The sequence below is a fragment of the Caloenas nicobarica genome, chromosome 1 (genome assembly GCF_036013445.1).
Source record: "Caloenas nicobarica isolate bCalNic1 chromosome 1, bCalNic1.hap1, whole genome shotgun sequence".
NCBI classification, from domain to species: Eukaryota; Metazoa; Chordata; class Aves; order Columbiformes; family Columbidae; genus Caloenas; species Caloenas nicobarica.
The window spans coordinates 115,395,821-115,409,363 of NC_088245.1; the positions used below are offsets into that span (position 1 = coordinate 115,395,821).

The 13,543-nt window shown below is 34.9% G+C and overlaps 1 protein-coding gene across 1 annotated transcript in view; it reads right to left on the reverse strand.

The window, feature by feature from the left end:
• Positions 1-13,543, reverse strand: part of CFAP47 (cilia and flagella associated protein 47) — a 311,215-nt gene that overhangs the window by 260,981 nt on the left and 36,691 nt on the right. Inside the window, exons 22-24 of the mRNA XM_065651976.1 lie at positions 9,903-10,071; positions 6,698-6,798; positions 5,315-5,480 (exon numbers count right to left, since the gene is read on the reverse strand). Coding sequence (XP_065508048.1) covers positions 5,315-5,480; positions 6,698-6,798; positions 9,903-10,071 — 436 coding nt within the window. The remainder of the gene's footprint in view (positions 1-5,314; positions 5,481-6,697; positions 6,799-9,902; positions 10,072-13,543) is intronic.

Genomic DNA, 13,543 nt, shown 5'->3' on the forward strand with positions numbered 1-13,543 from the left:
ACACACCTTTTCCTGACACTTAGCCCTTTTATGAAGGAAAGGTGAGAGAGCATCAGAAAAGGTAATGGAGATGTATGAAGAGACAGAGTATTTTTGACATGCTTGTAACAACAGACGTTCTATACAAGTTAGTCCCATATGTGCACTAGACAGTCTACTGTCCTACAGCTGTGCTCCAACCAAACCATATTTCGGGCATCCTATCTTCATATTAGACACATGTAAGACATGGTAAAGGAAAGTGAAAGGCCATAACCAATAAATGCCATAGGGATGGAACACTGTGAAGGAAGAAAACTACAAGAGCATATGTCAGTACCAAACAATACACATTTTCACTAACTCACATTTTAAAATGTTTGTATTAAACATAGTTCTAAAGTTAAACCTTTGAAAGTTAGGTAAGAAGATCATCAAGTTTTCCTCATACAGACTTTTCATCTATACTGTACATAACAATTATAACAAATCCATTAACTACATGATCCCATCCATTTGCCATAGAATCCCTGACTCACTCAGAAGGCAGGACAGTGCGTATTCTGCACCACTGGTCATTCTGTGTGGCTCCACACATTTACGAACATCAAAATTCTGCATAATATGTAGGCCAATAATTTATTGCTTATGTCAGAAACACCAAGATGTCGACATACTGAATGATTCCATTAAGTTTTGTTCATCAGTTTTTAATGCTTAGGACCAATGTTTTCATGATATTTCATGTTAAATAAATTACTTTGAAATTAATGAGAATTATGTCCTGAATTAACAGCTGAAGTCATGACTTTATTCTATTAATCACACCTTTCATGACTACTGTCAAAGCTTGTGCTGCTGTTACCATTCTGATATACCACCATTAATTTCTATAGGGCAAACAACAAGGAGTCCAGCAGATGTGAAAATTTTCCTCAAGGAGATTTGATGGTATTTACAAATCTGCCAATCTAAATTTGTCAAGGGCTAACAAAATCTGTAGACTTGTATGGGAAATTTCCCTTCTGTCTTTTCTAGATATATTTTTAGGGAAAATAAGCATTCATTGCTTTACCTTAGAAATAATTCTGAATAAAGGAACAGAACTTTTAAAATTACATATGTGTATATATTCATTAGCTGCTTCATTTTCAGTCTAATTTGCACTAGAAAGCCCATCCAGTTCAGAGTGCTAAACTCCTTAGCATGCTATCCTGGGACTATACTTTATGCAGAATCCTTGTTAATAGAAACATGAGCAGATTATATTTCTGCTGAAAGTCAGTTATAAACCAATGCAAGTTCTCCTCACAATACTGCTCACGTGCATCTGGAGGAGAAATATTTAAAGTCCCCACACCTTCCACTCTACCTGCTTCAGTTGCAATTTAAACTAGCAGCAAAAGCCAGTTTAAACAGACACCTCTTTAAGAATGTTCATATTCCTTGCTCCTCTCTAGCAGCACAAATCTAATTTTTGGTATTTTTTTTCCCCCCCCCCAGAAATCTGAAGTGTATAATAACACGTTTTTTGATCTTTTGAGAGTGGGTGGGAAAAGTGTAAAATCACCATCTGCTCTTCTCATCCTCTTAAGTTCATATTGATTGTTATTCAACCACTACACTTCTTAGTTTAGTTGCCTTTGACTTCCCAACAATTCATTCCTCATTGCATATATACACCTTCAGCATAAACAGGAGCCAATGAAGAATTTGCATACACTGAAACAGACTTCAAAGCAGAAAAGTCACAGGTAGTTAAAACTTAAAGGTAATACCCTACAAAAAATGAAGGAAAAAAAAAAATCAAAACCAAACTAATCATTTCTCCACAGAAACTGTTAAAGGGCACAGTTATTTAATAATGTACTGTTGCAGAAAAAAAAAAAAACTAGAACATGGAGGTCATGATTGTCATCTGTGCTCATTACACAGTCATCACATCTTCCAGGGGCACTGAGCTCCTTTTAATAACTCAATGGTGCGTTTGTGAACATTTTTCCTCACAGAGTCCCAGAGCACAGATTTATTGTACCTCACTATGCTGCAGATAAGTTTTTTCACACCACAATAAGATATAGTGGTATTTTTCGTATACTGTTAACACATACTGTAGTACAGCAGAAGAACATATATTAATATACCTTCAGTTCTTGAGAATCTCTATTAAACTGAGTATACTTTTCTTCAGAGGTAGTATCATATCTCGCATTATACAAATGTTAGCATTTAATTGAACACTGTAGCTTATGATAGCATTTTGCACTCTCATCATTATAAATCTTGCGGTGTATTTAAAAAAAAATAACTGTAATGCACACTCAAAGTTTACTTTAAGGTTTGTTTGCCCCACACACACTACAACTTTACGGTACAAACCTGTGAAGGCGATTAGCACACTATATTGACTAACAAGATCTCCTGTGTGGGTTTTGATGTATCTAATGTTCTCTTACAATAATTAACATCCGTGAAGGTATAGCCCAAGTAAGCTATAAATCATGGGAAAATACTTAAAATATTGAATTAACGGCAATTGATTTTCACAGTTATTTCTGCTAATAAAAGATATAGGAACACAGCAAAAATACAATTAACTTCAAATGACAATTGTTTATCCATCATATTTATGTATATACACATCTCCATTTACACATATGATTTTTTCAGTAATTCTGAATAATGGCTTTTATTTGTATACTTTTCTCTGCTTCACAGTCTTTGCAATAAACAAGCAATTTTAATATGTTCTCATGATGTAAACACCTAAACAGAACAACCATCACATGATCATTTCACCTATTCATTACCACATGATCCTTCTCCAGCTGCTGCACCAAATTTTATGGGAAATTTTTTCTAAAATTTCCTCTGTCTTAAATGTTAGAGTGGTACTTAGAGAAAATGAGACCCTGTGGTCATCCAGACCCTAAAAAATCACTAGATATGTGGAAATACAGATTTTTTTTTTTTTTTTTTTTACTCTTCCAAGTCTAAAGATATGTAGGCTTTATTATCTGAAATACTGCAGAAAAAATACAATACCCTACTGAAAGCAAAGTAGAAATTTATGAAAAGAGAAAAAGATGTTTTAAAGAAATAGAGTTACAGGAAACAACATGTATTTTTAATTGCATCTCAAGGAACTACAGAAAGTTACAAGTGTTTATTTTTCACTTTGTAACCTTGTATATTTCCATTTCTCTTTCCTCTACATTCTTACTCCAAAGACCTGGGGTTACGATATGTTTCTGTTCCTTGACTTCTTTAACCTCTTCTTCTTCTGAGATTCATCTCAACAGTTTCTCAAAATTCAGAAGTTTACCCAAGCCCTTCTTCTGTGTAGACACACTCTCCAGACATGCTTTGAGTAGATTCTTACATCTTTTATAAACAAACTGAGATTCCAAGCCCACATTTCTAAAACTTTGCTAAAACCAAACTTCTGAAGAGGTAACTTCCAGATTTTTCTCCTAGTATATCTGTTTGTGTTTTGTCCAATTTTCTTGCCATCCTGCGCCCACTGCTTAACCCCTTCTAGTTTTTACATTCTAGCATTTTCTCACACCCAGGGACAATATTTTTCTTCAAGTCACTTAGTATCCTTGGATTTTTTTATTTAATACTGCTCCCAAAACAAATTCTTTAACAAAAATTTTTCATCTCTGTTTATTCCATTTTGATAACCTATGTAAGTTCGCACTATAAACTGATTGAGGACCTGCATAGTTGAGATGAAGATGAGCTCACATCATTTGGTTCCAAAACCAAGGATGACACCAAGTAAAAAATAGAACCTACCTAGTAAAAAATCTTTATTGCATTGGACACATGTTATGGGTGTTTCATAAATATATGGGTAGGACCCAAAAAACAGTTTTGGCAATTTACGTTGGAGGAATGTAAGGGAAAAAGAGACAGAGTGATGCATCAAAGCAAGAAACATGCTCTGAATATTTCTGCTGAGCCTTCTAATAGTAAATGGCATTTAACTTTCTTATAGCAGTTTAATTTTTAATACTATATAAATTAATAGAGTAATTTAAATACATATTTCTAAAAGGATACTTCATGGACAGCTCAGAAGTGTAAAATATTCAGAAAAGTGAAAATTTTCTACTCAAACCAAAAATGAAAATATTTAAACCAAAAGCCCTTCTAAACGATTCTGAAAAAAATCATTATATATTCATTACTTCTCCATTTCATGAACCAAAATCACAAGCTGATGTGATTTTTCATCAACTATAAGTTGAAAACAAAAGCTACCAACAAGATATGAATCATAATGGAAAAATATACAGCTAGCAACTCCAAGCAACACATGATTAAATACTGTTCTTGCATATTCATGTTTGCAGTGCAAGAATTAATACAGTCTTCTCAATTTATCATACAGAATCATGGCAAAACTCTCATACCTATGGGTTTTTTATTTATAAATACATTAAGTCGTTCCCAATGCTTAATTGACATTATAGATTTCAATCCCGTAATAAAGAATAGCAGGAACATCTTTCTTTAGGACAGAGATCCTTACTTTCTGACTCAGGATCAGACAGAACCAACAAAACAACTTTTCTTCCCCTCGAGAATGCTGAGGCCCCAAAAGCAAGACACTTAAAACTGTCAAAACAACTCTGAGTTCTGTACGCATCAGCTGCATACACTGGTGGGCTTTATCGACTCATGTACAGCATTACACTACTCCCTGCTCTAAACACTTGACTGGGAATAAGGTGGAATCATAATATTCATGTTCTGCCCTTCCTCTTCCAGAGTAGATGGTTGATAACCATCTTCCTGCAGGCTCCCAAGTTTTGTTCAAAATCTATTTTACGTTTTTTACTTAGGGTCCAGTTGCCTGAGCAGACTACTCAGAAAATACCATAGCTAAGTGATTTTGTATCTCATTGAGGCAGGAAATTTCCGTTCTTATCTAATTTATGGCTATTTAGGAAAAAAGTTCATATATATTCCAAGTACTCTTGGAAAGCTTTAGTATCTAAGTCAGTCAACCCAAATGCACGTGAAGGAACAGTATTGAAAATGATTCAGGTATCCCAGGCTTTGATGCTTCATATGGGCAAACAAGACTTTTCAAATACTGCTATAAAGTGATTCTATGCTTTGTGTTAGGTCTGCAGCTGTCTTATTTTCTCAGAACAACAATAAACCCTTCTTTTGGCATTTTAGTTCATTATTTAGTCATGTTAACTGGAAGCTAATCAAAACAAGTGCTAGTCACGATTCATCATAAAAAGTCATTTAGACAAATCAATGAAAATGGTATATTGGCCAAATTATCTGTAGAAAAATTCAGAAAATTACTTACGAGGGCAGAAGAATACAGCAATACTGATTTCTTGTCCTGGATCAAGGAATCCAGTCTGCAGACTAAATTTAAAAATATCATCTTCTGTATTTTTTCCTTCATCATCCCAATTCAATTTCCATTTCAACTGCTGCCTTGAGATATTCTTCAAGTCAAGCTTCTGTAACTATTTGCAGAGAAAGGAGGACATGATGAAAGAGGGAAAGCAGCAAAGACCATGATGTTTTTCACATTGCCCTATCCTAAGTATTTTTTTTCACAATCAGATCAGAGGGAAAACCAGAAAGCACTAGAAAGCAATGGAGAACCCAGTTTGTTCTGCCTGTAAGGTGAGAAGATTAGTACGCCTATCGGTACAGACTAGATGCTTTGCAGTCACTCACCACTTTCACAAAGAACCATATTTTCTTTCCAGAATGGAAAAATCTCATTTTTGCAAGGTAAACAGATCAAAGTGTCATGGTGTGACTGCTTACCCAGACAGAAATGAGGGGTTTTTCCTGATATAAATGAAGCACAGCAAGCACTAAACACATGGCTCACGACATCTGGAGTTTGAGGTGGATGTGTTGAAAAAGTTTAGAATTGGTTTTCAAGCCCCATTCTTTCAATTCATTAAGATGAAGGTAGAAACATACACACAAATCCATTCCTTCATCTCAGAGTTATTCTTTCAACTCCCAACAGATTCATAATGAGGAAGAGGCCTTGACTTCGTATTATCATTTTCTGAAGATGCTTGACAAAAAGTTTCAAGTGTTTTCATCTTTGACAAAAATACTTTTTTTATAATTTCCAAACAAAGCCTTTGGGAATTAGAAACAATAGATTATGTTATGGTATGTTTTGTATTCATACAGTCAAATTCTCTATATTTCAAAACAGAATGGCCAAATATCCTATTTAGTGCCTCTTCCCATTAAGCCTTAAATCATGACCAGGAATTTTTGGGGAGAGTGCCAGCTGGCACAGATCAGTACCATACAACATATTGGGACAGTACTTCAGACGTATGGACCATCATGGCACATCGATTGCATTCCTGCACTATCACTCTCTGGTTTACTAGCATAGGCAAAGGCAGAAAATCTTTGGAAGGAAGCTTCTTACACAACTCACAACTCATGGTCGGTTTCTCATGTTGCCCACACTTTCTCATATATCAGAAAGTCAGGACAAGTCCAAATTTGAGTTTTGGAAAAATTTCTACTGATCAAAAGAAAAACATAAAGCAAAAAGTGGAACAAAATGACAATGGGAAAACTTTTAAAACATATATTTCGAGTATGAATGAATTTTGAATTCCAAATCTGTTTTCTTTCCCAGTCACTTTTGATTATTTAAAAGCTATAGCAAAGAATAGCAACACTTGTGATTATGTACCTGAGAATTCAGCCTTTCATCAGCAATATTTGAATTCATGCCACTCGAATGTCGTGCAAATTGAAGTTCCATTGATGAGAACTCCAATGGTGATTTAAGTACTGTTGGAAAAATAATTTAGGATGTTTATACACCTAAATTTGACAAATATTTCCTCAAAGTCCCTTCATGAAATTGTGTATCAGCACATATTTAGCAGAAGCATTTCTTCCCTTGTTTCAAAGTTGTATTTTCTTTCTGTTGTTCCCATACTATATACATAATTACTGCCATGTAACTTTGTCTTATTATGACCCTTAGTCACATTAACATTATTTAAATTTTGCATCTACCAGACTTGTAGCATCTCTTTCCTATAAAGATGCTATAAACTGAGAGCCACATGATCTTCCTATTGCAGACTAATTCATTTACATTTGTGACAGTAATCATCAGAAAAGACTTGAAAGATTTTCTAAAAACCAGTGTTCTCTTAAATTTGTACAGCTGAAACAAAGAAACCATCACAAAGGATGAAGTTTAAAGTGAGGATTTAGGAAAACAAAAGTATATATTACCATAGACTCATTTTGCTTCTTGAATAAACACTGAAAATTAACCTAGCAAGCCCAAAGTATCCTTTTATTAAAATCTGCAAGTTTGTTTCACACTCAGCAAGGAAGTGTGTTGATCGGTTCCCTTTTCCCTCTAAAAAGGCTGAAGGATTTCCTAATCACATGTCTTACATTATGTGAACAGTAATACTACCCATACTTCTCTAAAGCACAGGCATATAAACTCTATAAACTAACATTGTTTCAAAGTAGGAACCTAATCTGCTGGAATGCTTCCAGCAATAGGCAAGTATGTCACTTGTCAAGTCCTCACATCTCAGAAACTTCCTGTACACGGAAAAGACAGCACAGCTGAAAGACTAGGAGGAAAAGGAAAGTAAAATATCTACCCCACAAAATGACTGTGAGATTGGTTATTAAAAAAAGTCAGCCCACAGGAGGTCATTACATCGATAATATGTCATCTGCATTTGTGTCTGGCTGAGGTAGAGCTTGTGTCTTTTTCAGTTGACCTTTCTGTTTTGTTTTGGTTGTTTCCTCTTTCGATGCTTTCTTACATACCAATAAGCAGTCTCAAAGGTAAAAGTCTTACAAGTATTGAAGTAAGAGACCTGCTTTGCTTCCCAGGTAGTGAACCAGTCTACAAACTTTGTTTAAAAAAATTTAAAAGAAGATCCATGACAGATTGAACACATATTGACTATACTGAAGTTAAAGACTGGGTTGATTACTCCAACATTATTGTGATTCTTTTCTCAGAGTGAACAATCCCAAATACAAACATCAGATATAAGATACTGGTTTAAGTGCCAGCTGCACTGTCCTGTGCAGTCTGGATCCCAGTCAACCACAAAAACTGTCATGGGCGGAGGGGTGGGGAGAGTGGAAAATAAACGTGCCATAAAGCACACAATAGTAAGAATTAGGCATATTTCTCAGATCAAAACATTGACCTTGCAAGATGCATCTTACCCACTTTTAGGTTTTAAAGTGACCATCTTAAATGGTGAATCAATAACAAACATAATTTTTAAGTTGTCAAAATGTAATAAAATTATGAAGTTCTTTTTTAGTGGTAAAAATAATTTGGCTGCTTGCCTGCATCTGCATGATTATGTGAAATACTGAGTGGTCAAGACATGTATTTAGAGTTCTCTCCCTCCTCCCAGCCCATCAAAATTCCCAGTAAGAATGTAATTCCACTACTAAAATTTTAATAGAAGCCACACTTTTTTCAACTATTTCTCAGAATTAAAAGTGTTATATATTCACTTTAATACTATGATTATTATTTGTTGTTGGCATATACTGGTAATTTGGAGAAATTCTATGTGGCAGAAGTATAAATCTGTGAAAATTTATATAAGATTGCCATTTATTAGTGAGACTTACTGATTGTATCCATTCATTATTCCACAAACAAAGGGAAAAGGAAATAAACATTTCTTTTTTCTTCAGGTTACATAAATCACTTCCGCACTAGAAATTTGTCACCTTGATTCATGATTTTTTAATTAGAGACATTCTTTCTAATAATCTCCTATACATATGTACATTTATCTTTATTCTACATGTTCCTGAACTAAATATATTAAGAAATATTTAATATTCATTTACTTCCATCACAATATCTAAAGAAGGTCTCTCAGATTCCTTTCATAGCTTAGATCTCAAAAGTAAGCCTTAAGGCCTTACAGAGAGAAAGAAAAAAAAAAACTGAATATAGATAAAACCTAATAAATTGGAGTTGTTTTTAAATTGGAGTTGCTTTTACCACACGTTATGCATTTAATTGGCCAAGCCTCCTTCAGTGTTCCCAAGATGTCTAAACATTACACAAACATCATTCCAGGAAGACACTCAGCACTTTAGTCTCATCTCAAATATACAGTGACTACAGATTAAAAACTAAGATGAGGCAAGCTAGTGGATTCAAGTATTAACAATGTGTAGTTCTATATGACTATAAGGATCAGACAGGAGACTAAAGAGAACCACAAATTATTTCTAAGAAAAGCAGAGAAGAATCATTTAAGATATCAACTTCTTGCTGCAGGCAAACGGCCTGTAACTTTGGCCATTAACAAACTCTGACAGGTCAGAAGAGTGCAGTTCTACACACAAAAGCAAATGGACTAAATTACCACCAATTCTCTCATATGAGATCAGGACCTGTCAGAGGCACTTTAAAGGAGTTCTGAATACAGCTAGAGCTCCTAGCTGTGACAGAGTAAGACTAGAAAAAAGCATATGATTGACATACTACTTTTGTACACTTTACAGATTAACTGCTGTAAATGCTGGGGTCTGCATGATAAGATCTAGAAATACTAATGAATGAATACTAATGAATGAGTAGAAAAAAAAACAGTTTTAGTAAATTATTTTTTTATATAAGGCAAATAGCTGTATATATATATATAAAAAACCCACACATATTTTCCCAGCACACCATAATTATGTAGAGCTTTATATATATTTAAAAATATGAATCAAAACATCTAAATTTTGCAATTTTCCAATAAATTTATAAGTTATACAATTCTCAACGGAATTTCAGTTGAGTAGTCATTCTCTGCAACTCGAATACAAGCAAAAACATCACTACAAATATAAGGATCCACCATCTGCTTAAGTCCCCGTTTACCTACCAACTGCTTTCACTCTACAGAGCGGAACAGCCACAGTCACCGCCTGTGGCTGAGGAGCAACAACGTGCTTTGCAGATCCAACAGAAGTTGCAGATCCAGGGCTTGACTGGGTCAATGTCAAGTCAGGCTGAGGGGTGTTCACTGGAAGAGTGAAGTCATATGCTGCCACCTAAAGGACAAAGACATCATTGTGGTCACTTTCCCCAAGAAACTGCAGGTACTTTTTGAACCATCCGAGCGGTATTACTTTTTCAGAAGAATTATTGAAATCAGCTTAGGACCTGATCACAATAATAAGAAGATGGTTGTTTATTAGCACCAAGTATTGGCCCTTTAAGTAAGCAGCAGCCAGTTATTTTTTTGCCCCACTGAGGAAAAAGATGAATGCCCAAAAGTATCAGAGTTACCAGCAGAGCCACAGACAAGGCTTCTGGCAAATCATTGTGTTGTGTTCCTCTCCAGCCGCCCTGCTGAGTGAAAAAAGATTGAAGCAGTGGCCCAAATGTGTAAGCATGAGCAAAGAGGAGGAAAGCAAAGTTACATAAGTTAGGAAAGCTCTTCCCAAACACTGAAGAGAAAAGCTCAGCTGTCACGGTATACTGAGCACAAATTAAATGGGCTCCAAGATCAAGGTGGAGAATGAGTTAAAAATTAAGAAATCTCAAGGAAAACAAACACATCACTCTTAACACCTTTGTCATTGAACACCACTGAATTCTAGGAGTCCAAAGTCCAGTCATTTTGATCCTAGTTTTATCTCTGCAATCACACTCCTTCCCCCCGCCCCCCAATAAATAAGGTTTAGAATTTAAAAGATAGCATGTTTTATACAAATCCTCATTTTTGTCGGACTGTGCACTAGAGAGGTCAAATTTATTTCACAGTACATTTTCAAGGAGGCATTTCATACCTCTCACCCTGCCTTTCCAAGGATCAACACAACATGTTCTCCAGACAAAAAGGTATGGTTAACTCTGGCCTATACAATCTACACGCTGCTTAGAATTTGCAGTACGACCAGCTATATAAAAAAGTTATGAATCATTTAAAAGCCTTCCAAAACTACAGAAAATAGTGCGTGATGCTTCAGGTTCACACATGTGACAGTGTGTAGAATATATAGACGACAGGAAAGAAAAGAAAAATGTCCTAAGTCAGGACATGAGGCACATATTGATTTGTAACAGAACCAACACAGAGCTTAGATAAGGAGAAGTACTGAGCATTTACTATGTTTGGAGTTCCAACAGGGTTTGTAACACACAATTAGAGACCCCTGGTGAGGAGATGTGTGCTGAGCCTTGTGGAACACTTTGTGTATTTATGCTTAGCAAGAGGAAAGCACGGAATGAGGGGAAGTTTTTCTAGTGAGATCACCACAGTCCCTTGATTTATGTTGATACTTCAAATCTGATGATGATTAGATTTTATAACATAGAATTGGCTTTTCAATATTAGCATGGTGAATGCCATTTAAGATTTTTAGTAACTAATGCTTGAGGTGTGTTTTAAACAAAGATCGGGTAAAAATCTCCTGATTTGGTTTACATACTCATCTATTTTTAGTATCTCAAGTCACCCACATAAAAAACTCATCAAGTTACATCTTCAGACTATGTTCTTATGGCATAAAACCACATAATTAAAAATTAGACTGAAAAGGATCTTTTCTTCATAGTGTGAGAATTTCCTTTCACTTCAAAGTACGTGTGAAATACACGATTTCACGTCACTAACAACAGTGGCTCCTCACAGTTTCAGAGAAACAACTGACTATCTTTTCTTATAGTTGAAAGTAATAAGCATTGCATTTCAAGGCTGTGAAAATCTGTCAAATAAAAAACCTTTTAAAACTTTTTCCAAAAATATGAGAGAAGTTTGATAGAATAGAGCTGAATACATGAGTATTCGGTAACCCTGATAGCTGTTAAAATACATATATAAGAGAGAACGGTAAGGTGAATCAGTATCAGAGAGACAAAGAAAAAAAAAAATGTACAGGACTCTCTAGGTCAAGCACCAGTCACGACACACATACAATCCAAATATTCTGTCACACTCCTTCAGCTGTAAGAGAGGTTTGCTCTATTGGATATAGTGTACTCAAAATACATCTTCAGAAGTGCAATATGCAAAATACTGCATAAATAACCAACTTATCTCCGAAGCATATGGATCACTGTAAGGAGAAGGGAGAGAAGGTGACTGCATTTCTCAGTGCACATCTCCGGTTCCCTGTAGCCAGCAGGTGCTTCCCTACATGGCAGTTCTAACACTTGGAACACCATTGCCAGCAACTGCAGTAAAAAAGTGAGCTAGAAAATCCTTCTATCCCTAGCATGTATGACATATGTGACACTACTTAGTAACACTAAGTTTTTAAAGTTTGATAAGATTCAAATGCTTAGTCTACAACATTAGAAACCACTACATCTTTGGCTATGCAAAAGAGTACAGGCTGTCACTGCAATTGTTCTTCATCAATGCTGTTGTGTTTAGTATGTTTATTTTGGACAACAAAAGGTGAAATCCCTTTATCCCTCTCCCAGAGTAGACGTTCAAAATTTGTTTTTCATCCCCACTACCAGGAAAATTTGGTTTAGTCTTACTATGCAACAAGGGTTTTATTTGCTAACAGCTGGTAAGCAAGACCAAGTATGTGCAAGACACTCAATCCATTACATGTAGGACATGATGTTCACTGAAAATCTGCATTTGTTTTGAAGAACAATGGTGCAAATTTGAAACAAACATAACTCATAGAAAGGTATTTATATAACGGAGAACAGATTGTAGACCTTTCATTTCATTCTTACGTCCCTTGCCTCATTAACTGCAATTAATTAACCTGTACTTCCAATGAAAAATTATTTTAAAATTCTATATACCTAGAACTGAAAATATAATTCATACATCTACACAGCTACATACACGTATTACTGAAACAGAAGTAACCTTAATTTCATTTTTAGGACTTTTGATAAGTAGAATCATTATTTTTACACATATATTAAGAAAAAAAAATCATTTTTAATCTCTAGAACTCCATAATGGAAAATTCTCTTTTGTAACATTATATACTAAATAAAATCGATGAAAATGTTTTTAAAAAATCCTAATACTATTCCTGGACTAGCAGTTGCTTTTTAAATTATCTATGAATACTTTACAGTTATTTATCTATTGAGATCTTTTTCTGAAGCTGCATTTAACTTCATAAAGCAGAGAACACAGGGAGGAGCAGGAAGGAAGCAGACTAGAAAGAGTTCTTTCACAAACATTCCAGGTTGTTTATATCATTACAAGAAATATTTTTCCAGTCCTGACTTACACTAATTATGCATGTTAATTGGAAAGGAGGCATCACCTAGAAAGTGGTAGTCTCAGCAATTAAAATACTTCAAAAGAAGCTTTAAAAATACTAGTCACGTGAGATAAAGGAGCTTTTAGTTATGTGTTCACATAGAACACCTCCAAAGGATGCCAGAAAAGCACGTTTGTGTAGGCTGCCACCAGAACACAACACTTCTTTAAATAAAACTTACATTACTGCAAACTTTTATTTAGAGGAAATTTTAAAACACCTTCGATTTTTTTTACCATAATTGCTAAACAAATAAAAGTTGCTGATTTCAATAAAT